The following is a 27,655-nucleotide window of genomic DNA, read 5'->3' on the forward strand; positions in this document are numbered from 1 at the left end:
AAACCCACATTCACGCACAAGCGGCACCGGGGGTCACGGTCGTGTGTGTGCGTGTGTGTGTGTGTAGGCCTGTGTGTGTGTGAATGGTCCCGGAGGGGGGTGGATGCATGCCTCCGGCTCTTTGTATTAATCTGAACTTGTTGGTGTGTTTAGTGGGGAAGCTGTGTGTTACTAGTCGCGGAGGCCGAGTTTTCGCCCCGGGTTTGAGGTATACGGAGGCAGAAAAGGGGGTGCTTTGTTGGGAGTCCAGCAGGCTTTGTACACCCGCTTTGTACCCCCTCCTGGTCTGGACTTTTGCAGAGCAGTGAGGCGAGGCAGACAACGTGTGTCACTGTACAGTTTCCCCGACATAGACTCCACAAGAGGAGTGATATCAAGTAAAAAAAAAATCCTGCTGAAAAGAGGAGGGACGATTTCTTTATATGAACTTTTTTTTTTTTAACACAGCAGCACCAAAAGCCTTGACAGAAACAGCGGTGTGAAAGAGTTACAGGCCCTATATCGCGGCGAGGTTGTTAGTTAGGATTTATTTTGACAAGGCCTAACAGAGGTGATCGACTACTCTTGTCCGGCGTTAGTCTTGATTTTGTTGCTCGGCAGCGCGACATCGAGGCCGAGTGTGAATGTAGGGCACAAATGAAGAGACAGTAGGTTGAAGTGCATCAGTATAGCTGTGGCTGTGCTAATGTGTTGTTTTGCTTTGTCCCATAGGGAGACATTAAGTAGTGAAAACGGCAGATGATTGACTAAATTGTTATAGAGTGGACAGTCAACTCTGTTTCCAGGCAAGTTTAATTAAAATACATACATACACTGAGGATGTGAAATTCATTATGCACCAATAATGTTTAAGCACAAGATCCGCAAAAAAAAAAAAAAAAAAATCTAATCGAACGATGAGATGAGAAACTTTTATTTATTTAAAATCACATGTTGAAAATTGTTAATTTAACAGTACCTATATATATATATATATATGTATATTTAAATATAAAAAAGATGTATACACACCATGTTTATGATTTGGAGCTAACCTGCTTTGCTTCTCTTTTTCTTGTGACGCTCAGAATACCACAACCAGGCCACGTGGGAGTCTGGCGTAGCCTCAATGATGCAGAACAGTAAGTTGTTTTTATACATATTTTGTGTTGAAACTTTTGATTACAGCCGCAAGTGCCTAATGTGGTTGCATGGAGGCAGCACCCACTGACATTATGCGCTGGTTGTTACAGCGCAATAACTTTAAGAACACATTAAAGGAAGGGAGGAGAGAGAGGGGGGGGGGGAATGTATGTGCAGGCGTAAATTTGCATGACTTTGAGGCGCAGGGGCGAAATATTCTCAGTTATTTGATGGCCATTTCATTGCTGTTAATTTATTATTTTTTTCCCCTCAATGATAGGTAGGCAAGTTATTATTGAACAAGTTAATCACACGTCGTGCTGCTCCAGAGAGAGGAGGGAGAGGGAGACAGAACAGAGGGGGCTGGGTTGTGAGGGAGATTTTTGTTTCTGCTTGAGTTGGTATTAAATAATTGCACAGCCGTCTGCATTAGCGTTAGAGCTGGCTGCCAGGCTGCATACAAGATTAGCTGCGCGGAGAAGAGCCCTGCATGAAACATGAGGAATAGCAATAATGTCTTATGTAGATTAGTCCATATTCTTCACGGACAGACAGCATGAACTAGAAAGAAAACGCTCATATTACAACCGCAGGCCTCACAGTTCGGTGCAGGCTGAACTCACAGCGGAAGATAAATATTAACAACCATATTGTCGTGGGTGCCAATCAAATAAACATGGTAGATGAAGTTGCTTATAGGCGTCTGTGTTTAAAGTGGCCCATGAGTTGAATATTTGTCTTATTCCTGGTGTGCGTGTGTGTGTGTGTATGTGTGTGCGTGTGTTTGTGTTGAAACGCAAAAGGATAAACATGAAACATTTTCTCTCTTGCTGCTGGACAAGAGGTGTATGACATCTGTGATGAAGGTGTGTGGAATAATTTTATTATATTATTCTCCATATACCTCGATGACGTGTCTGTGCTGTAATCTGTGCGCATTTTTAGTCCAAATATGTTTGAATCCAATGTTGGACCACATGACAGTTGGAATGCTCGGTGTGTGGAGGTGTGATGCGTAAGACTGAACACCCGAAGTGACCCTGCGATGAAGGACGGACACACTTCCACTGACTGGTGGCGGTGGAGTTTTATTTCGCAGGCCGCAGCGCTGTGATTTGCCGCTTGTCCATTATAGAGATGATGGGGCCTTATCAAAGCTGTGTACAATCCCCGCTGCCCCTGCGTTGCTGCGGATTGATGATAATGGGATGCTCCCCTGGCTTGGCGTGTGATGTCTGGTGCGAATTGCCGAGGAGATATTATTGGGCCCGGCCCTTTGGGTTGTCTAAAGGTCGCGACGGCCTCGGTGGCTTTTGTGCTAATAACTCCTGGGTGTATATGGTGGGGAGCGTCCAAATTGACACCATATGTTTTCCTATTAGTCGACTTGCAATAGAATACAAGGCGCATAATCAGCGCCAGCGGGCGAGATCGACTCGGGGCACTTGAGGGAATTGCGCCATGATTAAGACCTAACCTTAGGAGAGTTTGATTTTTATGTGATGTCCTTATCTGACGGTTTTATCGATTGGGAGGATTTATATGATAGCTATAAATCAGAGATGATGGAGCAGCTCTGGAGAGCCCGCAGAGTAGGGCCGCTTAATGCGGGTAGGCCAATTTCATCGTAAGAAGTCTATTAATTCCACTTAATCCTGGAATTACCAAAGAGCAGGAGGGATGATAATGGGTTTACTATCAATCAGATCCACGCTGGAAGATTATTACACATAGCGGGCAAAAGGGATATGTTACTCACTTAAGCAGGTTTATGTTTCACTCATCTATACACAAGCCCCCTTTTTTTTTATCTTTTTTTCTGTAAAATAAAGGCAGTTTAAAGCGGAGTACTGTGACATATTTCAGAGTAAAGACGCCTACCGATAGCACACAACAGGACTGCAGTGGCTGTGAGCATTTGTTGTCAAATACAAACAAGGGGGGGAGAAAAAAAACTGCATGTCACTTTTAATATGTTAAGAATCCAGGCGCGCCCTCGTTTGTGTGGCCGCGCGTAGCCCCTGGCCACCTTAAAACGAAGTCTCCCTCGGAGGGTAAACGAGTAGCGTCCAATTTTGTCTGAGTGATATCCAAATGCAGACAGAAAGGGTCGTTTTATCATGCTACTATTTGTCGTGACGATGCGATTTTCAAAAGCAGAGCGGTGTCATAAAGTGACATGCCTGCCACAAGTGCTCCAACTGATCTTTTCAATTAGCCTCCCATGCATGATCCGAGGCGACTTCCGCCTATTTCCAGAAATTAAGCTCAAACTTGACGTGCAGCTAGCTTTATTTTAAAGACAAATGTCAGGCAGGCTCATCATATTTTCCCCCTCTTCTATATTTGGAGCTTATTTATTGCTAAGGAGCCTCTGCTCCCGGAGTCAATGTACCGGGCGGCAGCGCAGGGGAAGGGAGCGGAGGAGCACAGAGCAGCTCAGGCACTCCGGGGAGTCAGCTCTCCCATTTGGCTTCAGGTTTGCGGGCTTATTCTGTGCTTTTGAGTGATGCTATGGAACAATTTAAGGATAATTTGCAAAATGCATTCTTTTTTAGATAATAACCAATCATGAAAATTGCTATTTTAGCGCTGTTATCCTGTGTGGTGCCTGTCTTGTTGACGCGTTATTATTGTGTGTTTTGAAGGACCATCGTTGCCGATTTAATGCCACTTTCCAGAAAGCGAGCCCTCTGACTGAAAGCTAATTTAACACACTATTTCAGCTTTAGCGTTTCGTGTGATTGTCGTTGCTGCTGGATATTATTTTGGGGGGTAGTTTATGAGTGGGGTGCTGGTGTTGGTGATGCGCAGCTGCACAGGAGGGGATGGATAACCGTGCGAGTGTTTTAATACCGAAGTTTGCCGGTTTGAGAGAAGGTTGGTTGGGAATCCTCCGGGCAAAGGAGCGGCTGACGTGCACATTTATTATTAGAAAAAATCGCATATTTGAGGTGTTTTGCTTTAGTTTATGTGGCGCTTATGTTCTGCATGTGTTTCTGAATTATTGCGCAGTGTTTGTCTTCAGAGGGGAGCGTGCCGCGCGGTGTAACAGCTTCTTAAAACTACTCTTTTCTCAGTGCACTTCAATTTTAAACGCTTTCTTCAAGCATATGACAGTTAATTCAATTTTTCTTTCCTCCCCGAAGTGCAACAAACCTCCTGTGCTTCTGTCTCCATGTTCCATTTTTCACTCGGCTTTCCCGAGCGCTTCCATCATTCTCCTCACCACTGAAAATCATTTGCTGCATCACATGTGTTTTAATTGGAGTGACAATACGGTGCGTTGACTCCGATGCTTTTGTCTCCATGTAGGTCACAGTGGCGTAAACCAGCTCGGCGGTGTGTTTGTTAATGGCAGACCGCTGCCGGATTCCACCAGGCAGAAAATAGTTGAACTTGCTCACAGCGGTGCTCGACCCTGCGACATCTCCAGGATACTGCAGGTGACAGCCACACTCCTTTCTCAGCAGAACACAGACTGATACACACTTTGCTTTCAGTGGATACAAACCGCTTTTTAAGGATAAAATCGTGAGGAAAAATATGAAAGACGTAACGGTATGAGCTTCACTTTAAACCCATGTTTCCTGTAACTTGAATGTTGCATTTTTGGAACGTTTTCAAGTCAGTAAAAATTTAATGTTACATGATTCCGTTTAATGGAAATGTAATAAGGCCGACAAAATGAAAAGCAATGTGCCTGCTCTTATAAAGAATAAATCTACTGTAAGAAATGCCTAATATACCATTCAAGGCATATTCTTTTTGTTTATAGACCCATGATGAAGTCCAAGTGCTGGACAGTGAAAAGGTGATAATTATTTGACGCCATCTTAGAAATTCCGTTAATAGTCGTAAATAATGTATGTGAATTGTGTCTTTTGTTTTCTATCCAGGTGTCCAACGGCTGTGTGAGCAAGATCCTGGGCAGGTATTATGAAACTGGCTCCATAAGACCGAGAGCAATAGGCGGCAGCAAGCCCCGGGTCGCCACTCCAGAGGTGGTCGCGAAAATCGCGCAGTACAAGCGGGAGTGTCCATCTATCTTTGCGTGGGAGATCCGTGACAGACTCCTGTCGGAGGGGATCTGCACCAACGACAATATCCCCAGTGTAAGTGTATTGACTGTAAGTTATGTGCATGATTTAATTTGCCACGTGAAATGACTTTTTCTTTTCTCGTGCACTGGAGGAAAAGGAGATGCGCAGCCAACCATTCAGTCTTATTAAATACGCAAAGTGTGCGGCACGCATTGCTGCATGTGTGATCACCCAAACATACAGTCAGTTGGAAGGAGCGCCCTGTCCGTTTGTGTGCTTTCCAGGAAACTCCTCCTGTGCTGATTTATTATGATAATAAGGTGTGTTTGTGGGTGTTTGTGCGTGTGTGAGCCCGCCGCGCACCCACATCTTTGAGCCCGCTTACAGAAACGCTGATAGCGGCGCTCCATCTGATCCTAATCTTTACTTCTATCATATGCAATTTGTCATTCAGGTGTCATCGATAAACAGAGTCCTCCGCAACCTGGCTAGTGAAAAGCAACAGATGGGCGCAGATGGCATGTATGACAAGCTGAGAATGCTCAACGGTCAGACAGGAACTTGGGGGACCCGGCCCGGCTGGTACCCCGGAACATCAGTGCCAGGGCAGCCCAACCAAGGTGAGCCTCATTATCACACAGTGGCAATAAAGACACCTTGACGCAAGCACGGTGGTGAGGTTGCATCAAAGAAGGGTGGATGCGGGCGGAGAGGTCTGATTTCTCAGGCTCGGTAACATTTATGGTCAATCACACACACACACACACACACACACACACACACACACACACACAAAATATATACATATATAGATATATTTGTCGTTTGAAGTACTGTGAACTCCACAGAGGTCACCACAAACTGTCATGTTTGAATATGAATAGTTTTACAGCTTACTATTGCAGCGGTTCCGGTCCACGGCTCTGTTTGCAGGAAGGCATTGTGTTGCTTTGATGCCCTGAACAAGACCCCCAATTAAGACTAGTCGATTAGAGGAAGCCATAGGCCAAGCATGCAGTCTGAATGCCTCCACTGTCCCAGACATGGATGTGCGTGACAGCGGCTTGTCCTTTCAGCAGAGGTGTCCATCCAACAGGCTGCATTTTCCTCCCCTCCTGATGGGGAGGCAGAGCCGGGGAGCTGTGTGCGGGGATATTAGTACAAAGGAATGTTTTCCTTCACACGCAATGATTGGTTATGGGAACGGTCCGCACTACGTGTAATTGCTCATTAGAGAGGGCTTTGTCTCTCATTATGGCAACATGCAGGAGTGTGGAGATGGTAAGGCTGCTGTGGAAATATTCCACTTCAGAAGGTTTCCTGTCGGCCCGCTGCAGGCCAAACACTGAGCACAGTTTCTTAGAAGAAACGCCACCCTTTGCTTTTTTTTTTCTTTTTCGTTTTCTTTCCACGTTCGCTCGGTTTCTTAAATATCCACTCATTGAACAAGCATTACGATGTGTCTGATTTATATGCGTCAGAGAGGGGAAACGCAAGTGCTGGAATTCAGTCGTAGCAAATAATAATTTGCATTTGTTTGATGACCATGTGGACACGTGGGGCTCTTATCAACAAGCAGTAAAGCGGAAACGATCATATTAACAGCTAAAATGATCAACTTAATTTTGAAGTCATGATAATAATAGTAATAATAATAATGATAATAATAATAATAATAATAATAATAATAATAATAATAATAATAATAATATTAGTATAATAATATTAGTATAATAATAATAGTAGTAGTAGTAGTAGTTTACTTAGCAGTACAACATGTATTTTATTTAGTTTTACTTTGGCTACCGCTTCCATTAATACATAATTATCATTGATTCTTGATAACTATGATATTTATTATTATTATTATTATTAATAATAATAATAATAATAATAATAATAATAATAATACGTTTGGTTCGGTTATTGTGTTTATAATTCCAGTATTTAAGGAAAGCAGTTGTCTCAGGGGAACGAGAATATGTTTTCCATCCGACAGCCGGGTCAGCAGATTTAATGGCTACACGGAGAGTGACAGGGCCCCAAAAGTAGACAACTCTATCCAAAGAGGAACGAATAAAACTCCTCACCGATTTTGTCTTTTATCTCTTTCTCATTCTCGCTCGCTGGCTATATGGCTCTAAATCCCGTCTATAGGATTTAGTCTCTCACTCTCTCTTTCAGTTCTAAGCGGTTTCTCAAGAGTGTTTTGATCCGGTCTCAGCAGCTGAAAGGTGCCGCAATTGGTTCGGTATCTTTTTTTTTTTTTTTGCTGCTTTTCCGCCTCACTGGCTGAGACATCGTGATACTAAAGAATGAGTTTATTTCCCAGCGCTTTTATAAAGAAAACAAATCCCATCCTAGCGTCAGTGGGTCTGGCAGACGGATAATAGCTGCACATTCACTCCTTTTTATGGATTATCCAGAGCGGAGAAACAAATAGTGTGGATACAAACTATTGGCCTACATGAGAATACTATTTTGCAGCAGGGGAAATTGTCGAAAAAACATGTCACATCGGGGTTTATATTTTAGGCCTGCGCAAAGGCATGCGAAATTTCCTTGCAGCAAACTTGCAACTTGTTTGAATTCACTTGATCGAAAACGCTTTTAAAAATAAAATAATTTCTAACTAATGCATCTGACACACAGCTTCAGTTTGACAAAATGAAGTTTGCACCCTTAAAGTTCAATTCCAGTGTGCACGAAACCTGCACGTTTGCTTTAGAGCGCGCGGAAAGCGCGCGGCCACGCGGGCCCTGCTGCACCTGTTCCATCCCTGCGACAACCTCTTGCACTTGAGCAAGGCACTATCCATTAAAAGCGATGCCCACGCGGGTACAAACAGAAACTGAATCTGCATACAAAAAAAGAGCTCGAGCTCACGAGTTCAACCCTCCCTGAGATATTACATAAAACCGGCCTCCATCAACGCAGCCCTGCTTAATTTCGCATTAACTTCTCGGTGTGATAATGATGTCCAACAACAAGACAGACATTAGCCGATAAGCCTCGCCCTGCAACTGAAGGGGCAGTGAATAGATTGGCCTTATTTTGGTTGTTCAGGGGGTTGCATGCTCTCTCCTCACTCATTTGTTTCCAATTGAAGACAGAAATCCTGACTGGCGTGTAGCTGGCCGGGGGACGTGATTAATGATGGTAGTGGATAAGGGTTAACACACTGGACTCAAAGCTCTGTTGACTGGGATCCTCGTGCGCACAATGCCAAAGTACTATAGCCTGTGCGCCTCCAGAGAGAGAGGATCCTTTTGTCATCTCCTCCAATAGCCCCCCTCCCATATATTACACCCACCGAGGGCTCACTGCTCGTCCCTGGCTGTGTCCATAGTTTAATGGTTTCCCTTACTCCTGGAGGCATTGTATCATCCTGAAAAGCGTCTTCTCCTATTCAAAAGTTGGTGGTCACCTCAATGGCTATACCAACGCCCATATGGGAACGACCATTGAGGCATTGCTGCCCGAAGAAAGGGGGGCTAGAGAGTTTGGGGTTTTAATACATTTCATAGGCTCTGAAAAGAAGGCTCGCCACATCTTGTCACATTTCTCTTAACCTTTTGAGCACACACGCCATTGTTGGGGAGCGATAAGTACGCGGAGCCTTTTCCCCCGCCACCATGTTTTTCCCACAATATTTTATAAACAGTTTAACTGCGAGGCCTTTTTCACGTCGGTCCCTTTCACGCAGTCCGCAATCTGGAAACAGCGAGAAGAAATTGCGATCATTCCTCTGATTTTGAAGGAATTCAAGCATGATGTGGGGCTTTAATTAATGAGGCTGCACCGGGGTCTGTACAATTAGCTGCAGGCTAATACAACACGAGACCCCAGAATTAATGATTCAATTAGCTTAATTGAATATATATTTCCATTATATGTTTCTTTTTTTTTATGCAGATGGCTGCCAACAACAAGACGGTGCAGGAGAGAACACAAACTCCATCAGCTCGAACGGGGAGGATTCAGAGGAGACTCAGATGCGACTGCAGCTCAAGAGGAAACTACAGAGAAATCGCACGTCCTTCACACAGGAGCAAATTGAAGCTCTGGAAAAAGGTGGAGCCACCAGTGAATCGTTTACATCTTTTGATATGCGCCATGTTTAATTGTTATTATTTGACAAAATGTTTTTACTCAGCCGGGTCAAAAAAAAACCACACACTTGCCATATTATCTTGTGACAGACCGACAGAAAAGGTTTATTATAATAAACGAATAACGGGCCTAATATATCAGACCTGGCACATGGCTCTAACATTTATTCAAATGAAAGCCCTGCAGAAATGTAATTTCTTGCTTGTGTGCTGACACTTGCGCCACTTCTCGCGTTGCAGAATTTGAAAGAACTCATTACCCAGACGTTTTCGCGCGAGAGAGACTAGCAGCGAAAATCGACCTGCCCGAAGCAAGAATACAAGTGAGTGCCCCCCTTTTCTTAAAACGCCAGATGTGTGATGTCTGTTGGTAAAGAACTAATGAGAAGCTTTGATCGCAGGTATGGTTCTCAAATAGAAGAGCAAAGTGGAGGCGAGAGGAGAAGCTGCGGAACCAGCGCCGGCAGGCCAACAACTCCTCCAGTCACATTCCCATCAGCAGCAGCTTTAGCACCAGCGTCTACCAGGCCATCCCACAGCCCACTACACCGGGTAGGTGCTCCACAGCTGGGGGAACGCTTCCCCTTAGAATAATATTAAGATAAAATTTGGCAGCCACAGTGTTGCACAAAAGCTGCACAGTCATACATTTATCAGTTACACTACTCGTATGCATTGCAGTATTACTGCGATAATGTAAATAACGCATTTAGCTGCCCGTGGGTTCAAATCAGACACCCGTGATGTGAACTATTACTAAATGTTACTATGTGACAGCCTGCGGATTAATATAAAAAGGGGAAAGGGGCCTCCGTGGCTGTGCGCTCTAGTTCACATGAAGAAGCACCGGTGGTTTCCTTTTGATGGATGATTGAGCAGAACTTCTCAGCCGACTATCCGCGTAATTACCGAATCAGGCAGGAGGGCACACCGGCAGAGCTGGAGCTCACAAGTCAATCACCTGAGACCCGCACTGCACAGTATCTGTCCGGGCCTATCAGCCTGTCAAACAAGGCGCCACCTCACACACGCACTACTTAACACTAATGAGCCGCTCCCCTCGCACCGGAGGACTGTGTGCCATTTCAGCGGGCTTTAACCACATTTTCATTTCCATCCGCAGTGTCTTTCACCTCGGGGTCAATGCTGGGTAGACCTGACTCTGCACTCACGAACACCTACAGTGCGCTGCCCCCCATGCCCAGCTTCACCATGGCAAACAATCTACCTATGCAAGTAAGTACTACAAGACCATGATGATAACAATGCAATCAAAATTGAAAGATGTAGCGTTTGTGATTTTTGATTATTGATATGAGTGGAATCAAACAGACCGCGAGTCATCAGGGTTCAAGGCCCGCGCAGGCAAAATCCTGTTGTTTTTGTGGGGGTTTATTATTTTCATTTTTTTGTCTTTTTTAATGCTGCGTGGGCTAAAATTGCTTTGAGCTGGAATGAGATAGAAAGTCGACGTAATAATTGGAAATAATATGCAAGCGCTTCAAAAGAAATATGAGCCCAGTTGGCCAGATGGTGGCGCTGTAATTAGGCCCAAACATTCTATTTTGGAAAGGCCACGCCCCTCACCCGGAAGTCCGATTGACCTGACATTGAAGACAAGTCCAGATCAGTGTGCTGTACAAAAAAAAGCCTAGTGGACTGTAAAAGAGGAAATCATGATGGATTTTTTTTGCTAATTCGCATTAATTGAAAAACACGTCATGTGACGTAGCTGCTTTTTGGATTTTGACGGTGTCAGCACCAAAATGGCTGGGTATACAGCACAGTGACTGAGACTGTCCAGTCATCTTAAATCTGGATCCAGATCTCCAGGCTGCGACTAGGAGTAGGCCAACAGCAGCATTTTGAGCCTGACCGATAGGGGGCGCCACAATTACCAAACATGTCTACCTGCAAACCCAGTGGGCAGAATTTCACCAGTTTACGTGAGCATGCTCTATGAATTGATATCTGAAGCGCCATATTGAGTGGTGCAAGTAGGTGTGGCCTATCACGTCTGCTCGGAACTGAGGATGACTGCTTAAACTCTGTGGAGACATCCAGCACCGTCTACACACTGAGTTCAGTCCAGGTCCGATGAAGGGGGAGACTTGGTGATACTTTGAGTGCCTAATTATTTAAATTCTGCAGGCTTTGTGATAATGAAACAGGTGTGTGGTTGGTCTCACTACATCTTTAAACAGAATTAAACTAGCTGAAGTGACTTTTCTCACCTTTGTGAAGTCTGAAACCTGCACTTTGCAGCTTTCATTTCGGCCAATGGAGGTGCGTCCTTTTGGACGCCTCTTGCAGCTATGTTCTAAAGTGTGTTTCTTGGCCAAACAAAAACTTCTATAAATTTGTATTTTTAATGACATTTCTCAGAGAATCAGTCAAAATCGAGCCACATCTGCCTTTGAGACCTGACAGTATTGCAGACTACTACTATGGTTGGCCAAGCTAATGTAACATTCTCTCCCCATCTATAGCCCAGCCAGACCTCCTCTTATTCCTGCATGCTGCCTACCAGTCCGCCTGTGAACGGGCGGAGCTACGACACATACACGCCCCCTCATATGCAGGCACATATGAACAGCCAATCAATGACCACTTCTGGTACCACCTCAACAGGTAGGCAGAAAGTTCATTGTTTACCAACATGCTTGGGAATTAATCGCTCTATAAATAAATTTGACCTTAATCCTAACAAACAGTGCTTTCTTTGAAATATCTGCCACCTTTCCTGTAATTTTGGGGGTACTACATAGCCATCTTTAATTCATGATCTGTTGCTGCAACTTTCCTTTTCCTTTTTTTTCCTCTATTTGGGAAACTCCATGGTTTAAACTGCCTGCGGATCAATACCTCTACATTCCATATCATTTTCCTTCCGCAGCTGCATGAACGAAGCTCATTTCATCGCCGCTCTGCGCCATCATGTCAATCCCGCTACTCCAGCCCTTAGTTTAGTTCCACCCCATTAGGACGCTGTTACTGAGAGCCATATATACTGGTTATAGTCATGAAGAGTTAATCATGCATAACCACATTTCCTCTGTGCTAAATTGCTAATTAATTTGATTCATTTGCTGTTGTACTCTCTCTGTTTAAATGCCATTGCCAAAGCCTCAATTTATCGAGCTTGCAAGTCTTTTACTGTGCAACCATGTGCAGAGCATTGTGACTCATTGCAGCTCCACTGCTCGTCTACCTATTTGCAAGCGTTTAAAGCACAATGCTCTGTGCTATAAGGCTAACCGGTGTTAGCTGTCACACTAACTGTGCATGGTGCATCCACTCATCTAATTCAGCATGCTGACTTCTTGGGTTTTTTCTGCTTTGATGTTTTTTTTGTTTTTTGTTTTTTTTATTGATGTCTTTCTCTTCTTGTCTCTGCAGGACTCATCTCTCCTGGAGTGTCTGTCCCTGTCCAAGTCCCAGGGAGCGAGCCTGACATGTCTCAGTACTGGTCAAGACTACAGTAGAGAGAAGAGCTACTTCACCCTGTAACCACCCACTCCACCATCGCCCTCCGGCAGTGCTCCTCACACATACACGGCACAGGAGAGTAGAGAAGGCGAGAGAGGGTTGAGAAGAGGCAAAGGACAGGAGAGGAGAGGAGGAAAGAAAGAAAGAAAAGAAAAGAAAGAGACTCTGGGAGAGCCTTGGGACGTCTGGGCTTTGTTTTTCCAGTGGGACTGTGTGCTGTTCTGTAGCTCTAGGCACATTCAAAGGAGGACTTGGAAGAGAGAACAACGATGGAAAGACCGAAAAAAAAATGGACCTCTGTAAAGTGCCCGGTGTTAAATTTTTATGGAACAAAAACTTATCTGTTTTTTTTTTTTCTATTTCCAACTTCAGTCATTGTTTCCTTTTTTTCTCTGGTGTGTTAGTAAATGGCCATTTGTATGTTAATATGAAAAACCAAGATCAAGTACTGATAGATGGACTGCTAGAAAACCATGTTGGTCTTGCGTTTGTTTGAGGGAGGAGAACCTGAGAGATTCTGCCATGACTATCTTTTAATCTGCTTATATCGAGACTTTCTACCAGCCTTTGCATGGTCTCTGGACGCTGTTGCATATCATTAAAGAGGAAAAGCTGGAGGGAAGACTCTTACTGTGTCGGGAAAAAAAACAAACAAACTATTTATTGGTCTTATTTCTTACGAATGGATATTTAGCAGAGGAAACTCAAACTCGATCCACCCACTGAGGCTGCGGTCTTGACTCCTCTGACACGGGCCTGTGCTTGCTGGCTTATTAAACACGGATCACTATCAACAGCTCAAAGTGTGCAAAGACGGCGCGGCATGCAACACAACTTGGATCTCTTGCTTCGGTGGTTGGATTGACTCTAGATTACCACGAAGAACATTAAATGTGGAAAACAGGTGTAAAAGACAACCTGTAGTCTGTAAATGGTAGACTGCGTCTTCGATATAATCCAGTTTGTTTATGTCAAAATGTAAAGTACTTGTCTTCCCTAGAAATCTTCCAGAAAGATTTCTCCAATAAAAGTTGATTTCATTTATATCCCCGAGAATATTCTATAAATGTTCCATGCATCATAAAATACATTTCTTTAGGGTCAGGTACAAATTGTCTCTTAGGTATAGTTGTATTATAGTGTCCTATGGTCAAAAAAAAAAAAAAATTGTGCAACTAGAAATATTTAATTCCTATAATTATGATTAAACATTGCTTGACAGAGTTTTAAACTTAAGTGTTTGGCAGTTGTTTACAAGTACATATCAGATTTAATCATTGTTGATTGTAAAACAGACCAAAGCCTTTGTATTTCATCTAGTACACAGTGTTTTTTTAAAGATATTAGTCTTGTGTTGCAAAATTTTGTAAACACATTCTGTTCGATTACATTGGCTTCGAGTTTGTAAGACTGCAGTCGAACCCCGCAGTCCTTATTTATAATTGAAGACCATGGGAGGGTTTTTCTAGCATCATCTGTCATGCTCTTTTGAGTTTTGCATTTTTATTTCAGTGTGTATGTAGAACATGGGACACACACTGGGTTTACGTCTGAGCAATGCTTCTGAGATAAAACGTCTACACGCTGTCTCTTAAATATTTCAATTTAATTTTATTTAAAATGGAGCTTTCTAAATGTATTTTGTGAAAACTATAAAACATTTTGTACAGTAAAATTGTGTCTTAAAGAAAGCCTTTTTGCCTGTTCAATGCTGTGTCTTATGCAGTGTCGATTCTTCCTGAGCCAGTTGAGACACTTCCAAAATGTTGGCGTAATGAATCGTAGCTGCAAATTTCAACATATCTAACGCTGACAAATGCCAGTACAAGGGCTTCCAATGCACACACAACACCTCCAATTCCCACCAAACAAAGGTGTCCACAATAACAAACCTCTCTTGATGTATGGGGCTGAACCAAGTCGACACAGACCACACAGCGCAGCACCACCGCACAATGAGAAAGGTCAAGCAATTCACCATCACCGGCTCTTGTTGTAGCAGAGTTACGATGGTATGAAAAAAAAATACAGAACCAATGAGGAGGAGGGAGAAGAGAAGAGAAGAGGGAGGAAAAAAAGTCATGGAATAAAGCAGTCAGTGCCTAGAGCGAGGCAAAGGAGCGATTGTGTGGCAGAGTGAGTTATTTTGCTTCACTTGCTGCCTCAGCAGGGGGGTTGTGTATGTGTGTATGTGTGCGGATCTGAGGGGGTGTGTTAGAAAGAGAGAGAGAGCGCATCTAAAAGGAATGGATGTCCAAGAGAGAGCGAGGTCAGGTAACATTCACACAGCATGTAACAGCACCAAACATCTCGCTAAAATTGATTAACTGCATTTACACGTCTCACTCAATATTTAATAGTCCAATCAGAACTTTGAGGATTGAAGGTTAATCAGATTTTTAAGAGGATTTTTTTTTTTTTTTTCTGGGGCTAATGCAATTTCTCTATTCATTTAATCCAGTTTACCACACTGACGGAGGAAATCCTCTTTTGAGAGCACGGGGAGGGGAAGAGAGAACAGGTTAGGCGACTGCGCCCGAGACAGAGGAGGAACATTAATAATTACAGAGAGAGAATGAAAGAGAGATTCAACATGCAAGAAAGACTGCAATTAGCAGAAGTCTAAATAATACACAGCTTCAGGATAAAAAGGTTTAAATGGAATTCTCGCTCAGAAAGAAGTCAGGCAACAGAAGTTTGTGTAAAAAAAGTTCCTGAGAACTTTGTCGTCTTTCACCTGTTTTGTTTTGGTTTTTTTTTAAACGAGACTCAACCATTCTGAGCAGAAGCTCACATTGTCCTGTTCAGTGTCACATACAGTATCACTGCAAATAGAATAAATTACAGAGAAGCTTTGTGAGTTTGTAAACAGGATCATTGTTTAATCTTTATCACACGTTTAAATGCAGGTCTGTTTTGTTACTGACGGAGAAATATCAAGTGGTAAATACGCATTGTCCCACACTGTGTTACTTGAATGGTGCTGCGATGTGACGGCCATTCAATAGTAGAACATGCAAGACCTCAGCAAAAGCTTCTGTAGGAGAACAACTATGGCTTTGGTTGACAGTCAACAGGACATGAGCGGCAGCTGCCAAAGATACAATTATAAAAGCATAATTTGTACCCTCGGCCCCATTTGCTCAAGGCTAAGTGAGGCTTTCAAGAAGCAGGTCCTCTAAATCATGGCAGTAGTGAGTGCTCGTCTTAAGTATTACTGCTGCAGATATCATTAAGATAAAATGAATATAATTTATTTCTAATTTAATTAAAAGAAAGTACCTTGTGTGTAAAACTGGTATTTTCTTTTCCCTCGAGGTTTTTACACCACATGTGTAATAAAAAATATTATCAAGATTAGAGAAATAACAAAGATTAACAAGGAAGCTGACAGAAAAAATCCAAAACACAAGACAACAATTACGTCTAAGTACAGTGAGGGGGATGAGGACATCTGAAGAGCCACATGGGATCATTTATTTAAAAAAAAAATCCCACTGAACAGCAGAGAATAACGTGTCCCCAACCTGACCGTGACATTCCAGTTATTTGGTTGTTATATCCAGAATCTTGAATGAATTGACCTGAATTACTTATTCATATTCATTATGAAAGCATGTTTGGCTAATCATGACACAGCATCGTCTAACAGTGTACAACCAACTTTATCTGTGGGCAGAACACTGACAAATCCGCAGTCAATCAGGCATAAGGAGTCATATTCTAAATGTTCATTTAAAAAAAAGAATGAGCACAAGCATATGTATAATATATGTTAAGTGAACGTGCATAAAGGCCCTCGGTGGAGTGGGAATACTGAGATTTGCAACATTTCACTAAATTCTAAATGTACCTGCACCTGTGCAGAGAAGAAACTAACATGTTAACACTTTGTTGATGATTTTGAAACTTAAAGAAATAATCCACTTTCTGAACAGGCTGAACAAAAAGTGAATCAGCACCATAGTGACACAGAGACTTGGCTAGTGTAGAACACAGACCTGAAGTATGGCCACATAAACAGAAGCCAAAATGAATTTATTGTTTTTTAATCTACATTAAAAGTGTACCCTGAATATGTCAGCTCATTGACAACAATAACTTGGAAAACAGTTTTTATCTTGACAGCACAAGCTTTCATTCACCTGTATAAGTGACCTGTGCATGTCATCTCTCTCTCACAGAGCCGATACAGGAGCACTCCATTCATGCATGAAACTGTCAGGTAAAACTACCCTCTCCCAACACGTGCTGCAGATGGTTACCAATACTGAGAGTTTTCACAGGCAAAAATATTCAAACTGGCATCAGCAGCAGACTGAGGAAAACAAAAATGAAACATTTAATTTTTCATGTTGTTTTTTCTCTGTTTCTCCATGTCACCATTTGACCTAATTTGTTCTTTTGGGCTTGTCATGGCAAAGCAGCTCATCCAGCAAACATGCCTGATGAGGTGTGAAGCCTGCACCCAAATCCAGCTCTCCTACCCTCTGCCCACATTCCTGCTCAGCTCTCCAGCTTACTGGAGGTAGACGTCACTCACCGGCACAGTCTCAGGGTCAGATGGAGGCATCCCTTATTCGAACCTGAAACCAGTGAGGCAGTTCAGAGATCAGTCATTCATGACACACTTTCACAGGTAGTCAGCTTTCCCTGCAGGGCTTCTGTTGAGACACAGTAAAGTAAAAACTGAATTAAGAGCATATGTTGTGTACTGTGTATTTATTTTCTGTTATTTAGCAATACAAAGGGACATTTCATTGCATTATCCAAAAAAATAAACTACTATTGTACACGGGGGAGCCAGGCCGGAGTGGCCACATGTTCTGCAAAGTAGGCATGGAGCTTGGGAGAATGCTGTTAAATTATTTAATGTTTGCGAAGACTGAGAGTCTGTGCAGACTAAAAGAGCATTTCATGATTACACTTTATTTGTGATCAAAATCCCCAGAGGCACAGAAAAACAAAAAGCAAGCAAAATGTACCAAATCTTAGACAATACCTCCATCTTGGATTTTAATTTGGTTAAGCCAATCATAGCATTTCAAAATACCATAAGGCTCATTTTTTTAGCAATTTACAGTGAAAAAACTGTCTGTATAAAAACTTAACTGATGGCATAAGTGAAATGAACTTGACAGTTTTTAATATGCAAATATCACATACAGGTGTGTATATAAAAAGGACATAAAGGATGAACTGTGTCCGTTATGAGACGAGGTACTGTGGATGTTTAGATCGTCACCCCTGGCTGGGACAGTTGGCAGGTGGTAATGGCTGGCAGGGTTATTGGGCTTGACATTACGTGGGCGAGGGAACAACGTGGCCACCGTGGTAAAGAGGGCAACGCTGCAGCGTTCCAGGTGTTGGTTGCCCGTGGCGACTGTGTAGGAGCTCTAGAAGTCCAGGTGTTTGTTGCCGGAAGTGCCAGAGCCACAGGCTGAAGTCACCGCGGTCGCTCCTGCCAGCTCCCCCCTGCTCACACGACTCACGGTCTCAGACAAGTCTGGAGGCAAATGCAGTCTCTACAGAAATCAGAGAGAGAGGGAGAGGGAGGGCGGCAGAGTATTAGATCAGCTCATATGGAGAAAAAAGAAAAGCACTACAGTGGATCAGCATACAGTAGATGGTACACTTCAGTGGTGTTTATTCACAGAGAGCCACGTTGGGTTGAAATTGCATTAGATGCTTCAGCACTCCCCTCAACCCTGGCAGCGTGGAGTAAACCTGCTAGCGTGCTGCTAAATGCTTCAGAGAGCTTTAGGTCTATTACAGCTCACAGGGAATGTGTGTGTGTGCGTGAGGTAGGTGTGTTTTGAGAAGTTGTGTATGGGACACAACAGCATGCATTTATGAGCTGAGGTAAGTGTAGCGTGCGTTCACACACCAATGTACATGAGATTTGGACGTGTTTGCACTTTGTGTTGATTTACTTTTGTAACACAGATGATTAGGTTCTGCTAATACCAGAGTCATTAGAATCAAGTCTTTTAGCTGTTTCATAGTAAAGCTCATCTATGGAGCAGCCCTGTGCCAACTCAAAGCACAAAGAGGTTAATGAGGGCCACTCATGTAAAGCCCCCTAACACCAACACGCTAACTGCTAGAAAGCTTAAGAGGGGCTACGCTGCTCTGCTCTCTCCTCAAGGTGCAAGAAAGGCGGCCAATGGACAAAGTGCTGAAGAGGTGCTCTCAGCGTGAGAGGAGGTGAAGTATCTCCACAGTCAAGTGTGCTCTGCAATAATGGTGCTGAGTAGCTTGTTGCTCGAGTGTCTATCGAGCAAGTTAAATCAGAATAGAGGCATCCCGGGTACAAGAGAAGTTAAACCCTGTAATTTGCCCCTGAAAGAATCTGCCATGACATCTGAAACCCACTGGTCAACCCTCCCCACCCCACCCCAGCCAAGCCCTCTAAACCTTCCCTGCCTGCTACATCCCCACACCCTCCAGCCATGCAGCTTTAGGAGAGCCCTTCCACTCCCACAGATACTTATCTTTTTCTTAATGACTAGGCGTTTGGGTACAGGGTTTAAGAGCATCATTACTAAGGGATAATTCAGGACTACGCAACAATCTTTACCCCTTAAGGGCAGACTACTTCCTCCCTCTGCTCAATACTGTTTATTTAGGAGCACTGAAACACCTGAGTCTGAACTGCAAAATGTTTTCACATCGCTGACGGCCATCTCTGATACGAAGCCTCGTGCTCCTGCTACTGTGGCTAACGTCGGTCGGAGGAGCGTCATGCTCAAGTGGACTCTTTTCTGTTGAACACACTGCCTTTGTGTGTGTGTGTCAGAGGACCGTTTGTCAGGCGAGTAGAGGAAACAAGAGGAGTAGCCTTCATGCAGCCCTGCAGATTACCTGGGACAGGTGAGCACCGAGACATTGTGAAGGACCTATAATTTAATGTAAGGTGGTAAAGGTAAGGTTACAAAGGACTTTTAGAGGCATGGCCGGAAGATTCCCACTGGGAGAGAAGACAAGAGCTTCATAATGAGCATGAACTAACTCTTGTGACAACACAAGAAGAATGATCATGATGTTAGAAACACACGATAAATTCATTAAACTTTTCTCTGTGTGCAACCCTGACTCCCTCTCTCTCTCTCTCTCTCTTTCACACTCACACACACACGAACATCCATGCAAACTCATATATTGGCCTTGAGGGGGCCTGCAGAAGCTCTGCTCTGCTTCCACCCCTGCCAAACCTCACCTGTGTAACCTTTCGTGTCTTCAGCTCACTCGAGTGTGATTGAAAAAGAAAAACAATGCATTGATCAAGCCTGGACTCAGTCCTGCTTAGCGCACTGCAGCGGAAACACGGTAGAGAGAAGGGTGGGAGAAAAATCAATCACATATACATCATCCTCAGTGGGTGAGTAAAAAAAAGAAAAAAAGAAAAAAAAAAAGACATCACACCGTTGTCTGGCTGTCACGCACCCGCGGGCCTGGCTACACCGTGTCTGTTTGGCTCTGGGCTCTGCGAACCCACAGAGCATGTGCAGAGCGAAGGTCAAAGCAATCCAGAAGTGCAGCTCAGCTCCTATAACCTTTGAGTTCAGGGGCAGATGAGAACAATCAATGGTAACATCAAAGTTGGAGGGAGGAGCAGACAAAACCGATCGATCGGTTTGACACACACGGAGGGAAAAGACAGCCTGGTAACAGTCAACAACCATCCCGCTCATCAGCGACAGCCAATACTTGAGCTGTTATTCGTTACGAGGGCGATAAAAACTTTATAAATCCAGTCCAGTCCGTAATTCATATCACTGCCAATGCAAGTTCACTGGATGAGGACAATTCAGGCGAAATATTTAAATTCATTTTCATCCTGATTTGAAATTTTGACCCAAATAGGATGTAGGAAGTGCAGCGCACTTACTTTAGCAGTGATAGGCCAATAGCAGAGCCGCCATGAACATTTGCATTGACACCAAATGAATGGAGGTCAGTGGAAGACTTAGACGGACATAACCAGGGAGGCTCTGAGTCTGCTTCCCTACGACCTGCACACTCCATGATGTAAACAAGGACATCCGGAAAACCCTCAGAGGCATAGTGGGGTGTATGTGTGTGTGAAGTCTTTCTCTGCTGCCTGGCAACCTTCATGAGGGTGGAGAAAGAGAAAAAAAATAAGGGAGGGGGGGGGGGGGTGTTGGATGGGAGTGGACGGCGGGAAAATAGACCATTGGTTGTGGTGCATTGGTGGGGGTGAAAATGGATGTGTGCCACAATGTTAGTGCGAGTATGTGTGTGTGAGTGCGTGTTAGAGTTGTGATGTCAGTGTTCCCTCCCTGGTGGCGGGCAGGGGTAAAGGTCTGTGGTTCAGCTCCGCTCCACAGCCAGAGGGGCTGGGGCCATGCTGGCAACAGGGTGAGGGGTGACAAAGCTCCAAACGAGCGCTAAGCACTTGAAATGAGCCCTCGGGGCCGGCCCACAGACTAGCTTTGCCTAAGAGGGTTACTAATATCACCCCACAATGGACAATTCCCTTCGGCTTACTAAACACCCCAAAGACCCGGTTCTTGAGGAATATGGCGTTTCATGCTGCCTGCAACTCATCATTCACAATCTCCACATACAACAGCGGTGTTAAGTGGATATCACATCTGTGTTTAATGGCTCAGAAAGGGCATAAAATGACAGTTTTTAGGGTTTTTTTTGTTGTGTTTTGGTTGAACTATATATATATGCAAGCACGTAATGTTCCAAGACCCACAAGGACAAACTTCTCCGACTGGAGCTTAAACAGGACCTACTCGCACAAAGCAGCACCATCAAAGGCATTCCACTGGTGGTAACGGCTTGCTAATGACTGGAGTATTAGGTTCTAATTTAACGAGTCATTTCTTCCATAGGGTTTTAGCCACACTTTCAAATGGCCCGTGTCACTGTACAGCTTAGAACTATGGGAAACCCAACACCTTGTTGGAACACATGACGACTGGTCTGGCTGTTCCAATCAGATTAGCCGATGCTGGAACATGCTCATGGAAGTGACAGGATATTTACCATAAACACCTACTTAACATAGTCATTGTAGTAATTTCGTCATCATATTATAAGCTCTATTAAGTCAGTGAAATGAGAGAAACTCAACACTGAAGCACTTAGACGAAGTTGTTACGATCACAGAAGAAATGTTGACTAATGTGCATATGCTGTCACGCATGAATAAGAAATTCCAGTTATTGTATTGATGCAGAACAACATGTGAGATATCAAAAATACAGTTTGGATGGATTTATATACCACAAGTCCAGTATTCATAGACTGTGGTCACATTAGAGGTGATACCTTTTGCCAATTCCATTTCCCTGAGCTGCACAGCTGCAGTGCAGCCACTGTAAACTAATGTGGACGTCTGTCCATGACACCAGGTCAATGTCCTCCATTTGCAGACCCATTTCTACAACCAGCCAAGGGTCAAAATGGTAGCAGAATAAAATTGGTAGAAATTTCCCAGACTTGCTGGTCTATCCAGTCACTAAACCAAGCTAATTCACCTCCCAGTGCTGTAATCCCTCATGCCTCTAAAGTTACACTGCATTGTGTGGGAAATCATTTGCCGGACCTATAGGAATGGGTGGTAACTTCAGCACACCAAAACCCACATAATGAGGTGATGTGCTTTTCTGTTGGAGAAGCAAACTATCATCACATTTATGCTGGAAATTTCAGAGAGCGCTTCCTCTACTTACCAGAAAAAATGCAGAAACAACGCAGCATAAATCCCATCACTCTGGTAATTCTAGTCCACCTGCACCTAACAAAAGCTGAGAAGAAGCTCTTCCTTCCTCTTTTTTTCGTGGCAACAAAGAGTGCAACACGATCCCTGACCTTGCCGTAAGAATAACCTGTTGACTAGGGAAGCTTTTAACCCTCAGACTTTGTCATTTTTAGAGAAATTCTTTGTTATTTCCTCATTGTTGTTCCTTGTTATTTTTAGCCAAATAAATGTCAATGCATGCATTTTCAGCACTCACTATTAGTAGCTTGAATATGGAATTTAAACTTAAGTACAAAAATTAGAAATTTTAAATAGCATGTAAGAATGGGTCCATTTTCCATGCATTTTCATGCTGTATGAAAATCAATGTTTTTAAATAAGAGAGTGGCATAAAAAGAGTATAAGAGAGGTGGAAGGAGAAAGAAATAACTGCTAACTACACTGGAGCTCTTCTCGAGTTTCTTTTTGGTAATTGGGTGATGGTCACCTGCTCGCCATGTCACCTGCTGCCTGATCCAGGATAATTTGAGAGGCAGGCATACAGACATTCAGGCGGACTGACAGATAGACAGATACAGACACAGGCTCCTCATCTCTTCTGCTTCATGGCTAATGCATCTGACAGAGTAGGCAGCAGGCAGGCAGAGGGATGAGTAAGCATTTTGAGTGTAATTATATTCCCAAACACTGGAAGAATGGGAAGGGACTAATAACTGACTGAATTTCATTAAAAGGGAGCATGTCCAAACAGGAAATTGATTAGCTGACAATATTTCAAGGTTTTTTAATACCTAATGGAATGCTTATTCCTGTTCTTTTGAATAACTAGCTCCTCACTTACCCTTCACGCTCCACAGACTGATGCAAAACAGCATCTGATAGTATCTGTCATTTTACTAAACATGACATGCATGGGAATCAGTTAGCTCCGCCGTGATTCTGAATAACCAAATGGACAAACGAGGGCCAAAGTGTAACTGTGCTGTAACACAACAACTTGACTTGTTATCTCCGTCGTCATCATCTTCAACTGAACCCTCCTCTGGGGGCCCCTGCTCGGGCCTGTCAAGAGCTTTGACAGGGGAAGCAGCGTGGGGCCATTTTGCCTCTTTTCAGTTCAGTTTTGTTTCTCTTTGGAGGGCAGTGTTGGTATGGACCGTGGGCGTTGTAGGGCGAGGGCACATTGACCCTTGTGGTGGTGGGTAGTAAGGGGGGGTTAGTTGGTGTTATGGACTTGGGCACAGCCAGAGAGTGCTGGTCCGCCCCTGGAGTGACATGGTGCCTGGGGAGAAAGGGAGAGGAATATAGGGCGTAGAGTACAAACATGTCTAAGTGCTGCCTTCACTACCGATAGGCCCATAGCAAAGAGCGTGGCTGCATGGGTTATGACAGCATATCTAGGGGACCTCTTGTGCCCTCCAACCCTCAAACACACATTTTACTCCTCAAAGCATGACTATGATATAAGCGTCCTCAGGTTAAAACACCACTGACACTTTTGGTAAAAGCTAAGCTTTCTAGTGCGGTATAGATGCGCTGCTTTAATAATCACAAATGAATAACAAAAAGCACAAGGCTATAGCTTAACCCACAATTCAATTGGCTACAGGCAAAGTAACCCGCGTCTTCATCATAATCATGTTTTTAGAACACTTTGAGGGTTTACATTCTTAATAAAATGACTATAAATACTTGGAAAATGTGAGTTTAAAGGAACAGTTTGATATTTTGGGCTTATTCTCTTACTTGCAGAGTGTTCCATGAGAACGTCTATATCACTCTCATATCTGTCCTTTGAATATAAAGCTGAATATTGTTCCCTTAATGCATGCAAGAACTGAAGTGTGAAAACAAGGAGTTGTGGTTTATTGTTTATTTTTTGTGCAGCGCTATTCTTGGCTGGGAGCAGTGACTTCCTAGATTTCACTGGGAGAAAGTTAGAAAGATTAAAAGGAAATATGCAGACTTCCAAAAATGCTGAAATATTCCTTTAAGATCACTGTCCTAACTGGCTCTGTCACTGCTTTAGTCACCAAAAAATAAAAGCCAGAGCATTACCAAGGATAATTTGTCATATATTATTCATTCTTTTTTCTGTGTTGCACTCAGTCTACAAGTGCATACACCCATGTACAAAAACAAACAGACACACACTGCCACTTGCCTATGCATGTGTCACACAGAGGTATTTACAACATGAGCGCACAAAGCTGGCTAGTACAACTAGGGTTTTGTGAACCCAACCTTCCCTCTAACAGACAACAGACCCTATTTCTCTCTGGATGTTTGCGCTGTGATGGAGTTCACACAGTTTACAGGCATAACATTTGGCAAAGCAAAAGGTCGTCTGGAGGTTACTGTGTCAGCCTGGGTAAGTGGCTGACCCCTTGGGAGGGGTGGGTGCGACCACTCTCACAGAGGAATAGTCTGTTGTTGTGCTAACAAGGAAATACTGCACACCAGAGCTGGAAATACTAGGACAGAAAGCAGGAGATGAAAACATATTATCTGTCATTTTAATATTTCCAGTATCGGTATGATGTCCCATGAGCAAAACAGCATATACACCGCTCAGCCACAACGTTAAAACCACCTGCTGGATTGTGTGGGTCCCTTTCATGTCATCCAAACAGCTCTGACCCATCAAGACAGGGACGTCGGACCTCTTGGGGTGTCATGGTACCAGGATGTTGGTGACCTTTAGATCCTTTGGGTTCTGTGGGTTGTGGAGTGGGGCCTCCATGGATCGGACTTGTTCTGGCCCATCCATCCACAATCCATAAGAGTATTGAGGCCGGGTCAACGCACTGGGCTCTTTGTCGTGTTCCTTGAGCAGTTCCTGATCTGTTTTTGCGGTTTGGAAGGGTGCATTGTCCTGCTGGGGGAGGACACTGCCGTCGGTGAATACCATTGACATTAGGGGGTGTGCATGGTCTGCAACAATGTTTGGGTGGGTGGTATATGTCAAAGTAACATCCACATGGATGCAAGTCCCCAAGGTTTCCCAGCAGAACATTGCATTGTAACGAGATGGCCAATGCCAGTTCACCTGTCAGTTTTTTAATGTTGTGGCTGACTGGTGTGTACTATCCTCTGTTTACGCCCCAGTAAATCAGACTGACCGAAGAGTCGAGAGGTACAGTTGTGTTTAAGCTTCACTGGCAAATTCTCTTCATTGGGAACTACCCGAACTGGATCACACAGTCAAGTTCACCAGCTTGAAATCTTCAGGAACTATCCAGGCACTCATAAAGATCACACAAAAGACTTGGGTGTGACTATTTACCTAGAATTATGACGCTAATGTCTCTGAGGATTTGTACTTCATCTCTCAGCAAGCGAGAGGAGAGGAAGGTAAACAGAAATACTGACAGAGAAAAGATGTATTCACACTTTCTCTGTAACTTGAGACAGGAGGAGAAGATCAATCAGGAAGAAACTTCATCTTCATGTCTGAATGAAGTGAAGGGACCAGTGAATGAACAGTGTGGAAGCATTTGATGTTGACCTGTTGTGAGTAGACCTAAGAAAGGTACATGCATCTGTATCTGCACATCTTAACTATCTATGACACCTTTGTGTTAGGAAATGTGCTAATATGTCTGTTATACTTTTGATGTCTTTGTGGCTGTACGTATGTGTGAGAGTGTGTGTATGTTTGCATGCATCCTTGTCTGTTAGTCTGCCCGGATGAATAAAGGGGGGTGGGTATAATCCATCACCAGTTGATAGTCCTCACAAAAAAGGAGCCCTTTTTGCTGAGAGGACAGCCCTTGTGTGGACAAAGACCACCATACTGGGGACTTCATAGGACCCAGCTGAAAAGGTGTTGCCCAGAGTAACCCCATTCACATTAACAGGCATGCTGGCCAAAGCCAGTCATTACTGCTGACTTGGACCAGCCGGGCCACACATAGACCAGCCTAGAGCCTCTAAGGCCATTCACTCCACATCAGCCCACAGGCAAACAGCCTGAACTCTGCCACTGGGGAGCATCTAGAATTGTAACCGTTCTATTCGACTGTCCGTCTTGAGAACTTCAATATATACAGCCTTTGACCAAATTTATAAAAGCATGAATATACAGTTTTAAAGGGCAAGATTTCAGTCTTTGTCTATTCATTCAAACGTGGCACTAATGCAGCAATTTTAAAAATTATGGAGAATTTGGCAATATAAAAACAATTTCGTAAAAAAAAAGTCAATACCAGTCTTAAACTAAAACAGCTAGTCCAATATGATATCTTGGGTAATTGACGTACATTAGTAGCTAGGGAAATTCTTTTAGACTTTCAGACATTTAGTAAGATGAGACAGAAAGGAACACCTACAACAGCCAAGAAGCAACTCGAAGGGTTACTGCTGAAAATGTCTCAGAGGAAAAACAATGTTCTCAACAACATACAAGAGAAAAGAAATTAGTTTGCTTAAGAACAGATCAAATATAACACTGCGGGAAAACAGTAGAAGGCCTTTCTAATTAGATATTTTATATTCAGCCTTGCAAAGGCCTTGGATACGGCAATGTAAAAGTATTCACATCCACTCGTTGTCCCTCTACCGCTGTTATTTGTCGCACTCTAAATGTTCCAATGGTCTACTGAACTCCCAATGACACTGGAAAACCCAGATCTGACCAATTCTCTGTCTGCACTCTGATGCAAACTCGCAGTATAATCGAGGAAACACGCAGAGACTAAAAACTAAACAGAAATGTTGAAAGGGCAAAACATCTTGTACAAAAATGTAAAATCTGAGATAAATATCGTTCATTCAAACTGCAAATTAAGTTCACTGTAGCTATTAAACACATTATGCATTGCATCCTTTGACACACAGACACACTTCAGTCTCCCACCCCCTCCTTCTCTCTTCTCCTGTTTGCCCTCCACACCCCCAACCCCACCTCCACCTCTGCTTTCCTCTGCAGTCCGCTCCCCGTGGGCAGGTGGTTGTGTTGTAAATTTAGCCACAGCTAGGTGAGGTGCTTCCTGGGTAGACTGTTGGCAAAGCCAGCTTTAGGGTGTTCAAGATGTCAGAGGGAATGAGACATCACCTCGGCTGCCCTGTCAAAAAATTCAGCACCTTCCATTTCCCCCATAACCTCTAGGTCCTAGAAGCACTGTGGGTGAGGGGGAATGCTTGTTTTG

The 27,655-nt window shown here is 43.6% G+C and overlaps 2 protein-coding genes across 6 annotated transcripts in view; one reads left to right on the top strand and one right to left on the bottom strand.

Moving 5' to 3' along the window:
- Positions 1-1,096: 1,096 nt before the first annotated feature.
- On the top strand, positions 1,097-12,798 carry pax6b (paired box 6b). Of its 5 annotated transcripts, none has more exons than XM_041951558.1 (12): positions 1,112-1,121; positions 4,438-4,568; positions 4,901-4,936; positions 5,022-5,237; positions 5,620-5,785; positions 9,081-9,239; positions 9,518-9,600; positions 9,679-9,829; positions 10,401-10,509; positions 10,643-10,655; positions 11,767-11,908; positions 12,677-12,798. In XM_041951558.1, exons 1-12 carry the CDS (start codon positions 1,112-1,114, stop codon positions 12,760-12,762), a joined length of 1,302 nt encoding a protein of 433 aa, XP_041807492.1. In that variant the 3' UTR covers positions 12,763-12,798. The 5 variants fall into 5 exon arrangements, with proteins under 5 accessions (XP_041806770.1, XP_041805960.1, XP_041807492.1 ...); XM_041953113.1 differs by having other exon boundaries at positions 5,022-5,036; XM_041950836.1 differs by lacking the exon at positions 4,901-4,936 and having other exon boundaries at positions 1,097-1,121.
- A 4,258-nt stretch (positions 12,799-17,056) lies between these two features.
- Positions 17,057-27,655, bottom strand: part of elp4 (elongator acetyltransferase complex subunit 4) — a 54,750-nt gene continuing 44,151 nt past the window's right edge. The window contains exon 10 of the mRNA XM_041940488.1: positions 17,057-18,291. Within this exon, the coding sequence (XP_041796422.1) occupies positions 18,163-18,291 (129 nt within the window). The 3' untranslated portion in view covers positions 17,057-18,162. The remainder of the gene's footprint in view (positions 18,292-27,655) is intronic.

This window comes from Chelmon rostratus, chromosome 1 (genome assembly GCF_017976325.1).
Source record: "Chelmon rostratus isolate fCheRos1 chromosome 1, fCheRos1.pri, whole genome shotgun sequence".
In the NCBI taxonomy this organism is placed as follows: Eukaryota; Metazoa; Chordata; class Actinopteri; order Chaetodontiformes; family Chaetodontidae; genus Chelmon; species Chelmon rostratus.

What these genes read in the sequence shown, in the direction of transcription:
- pax6b (XM_041951558.1), top strand. An exon ending in ACATCTCCAGGATACTGCAG is followed by an intron (nt 4,569 to 4,900) that starts GTGACAGCCACA and finishes TTTTGTTTATAG; the next exon opens with ACCCATGATGAAGTCCAAGT. An exon ending in GCCAGGGCAGCCCAACCAAG is followed by an intron (nt 5,786 to 9,080) that starts GTGAGCCTCATT and finishes TTTTTTATGCAG; the next exon opens with ATGGCTGCCAACAACAAGAC.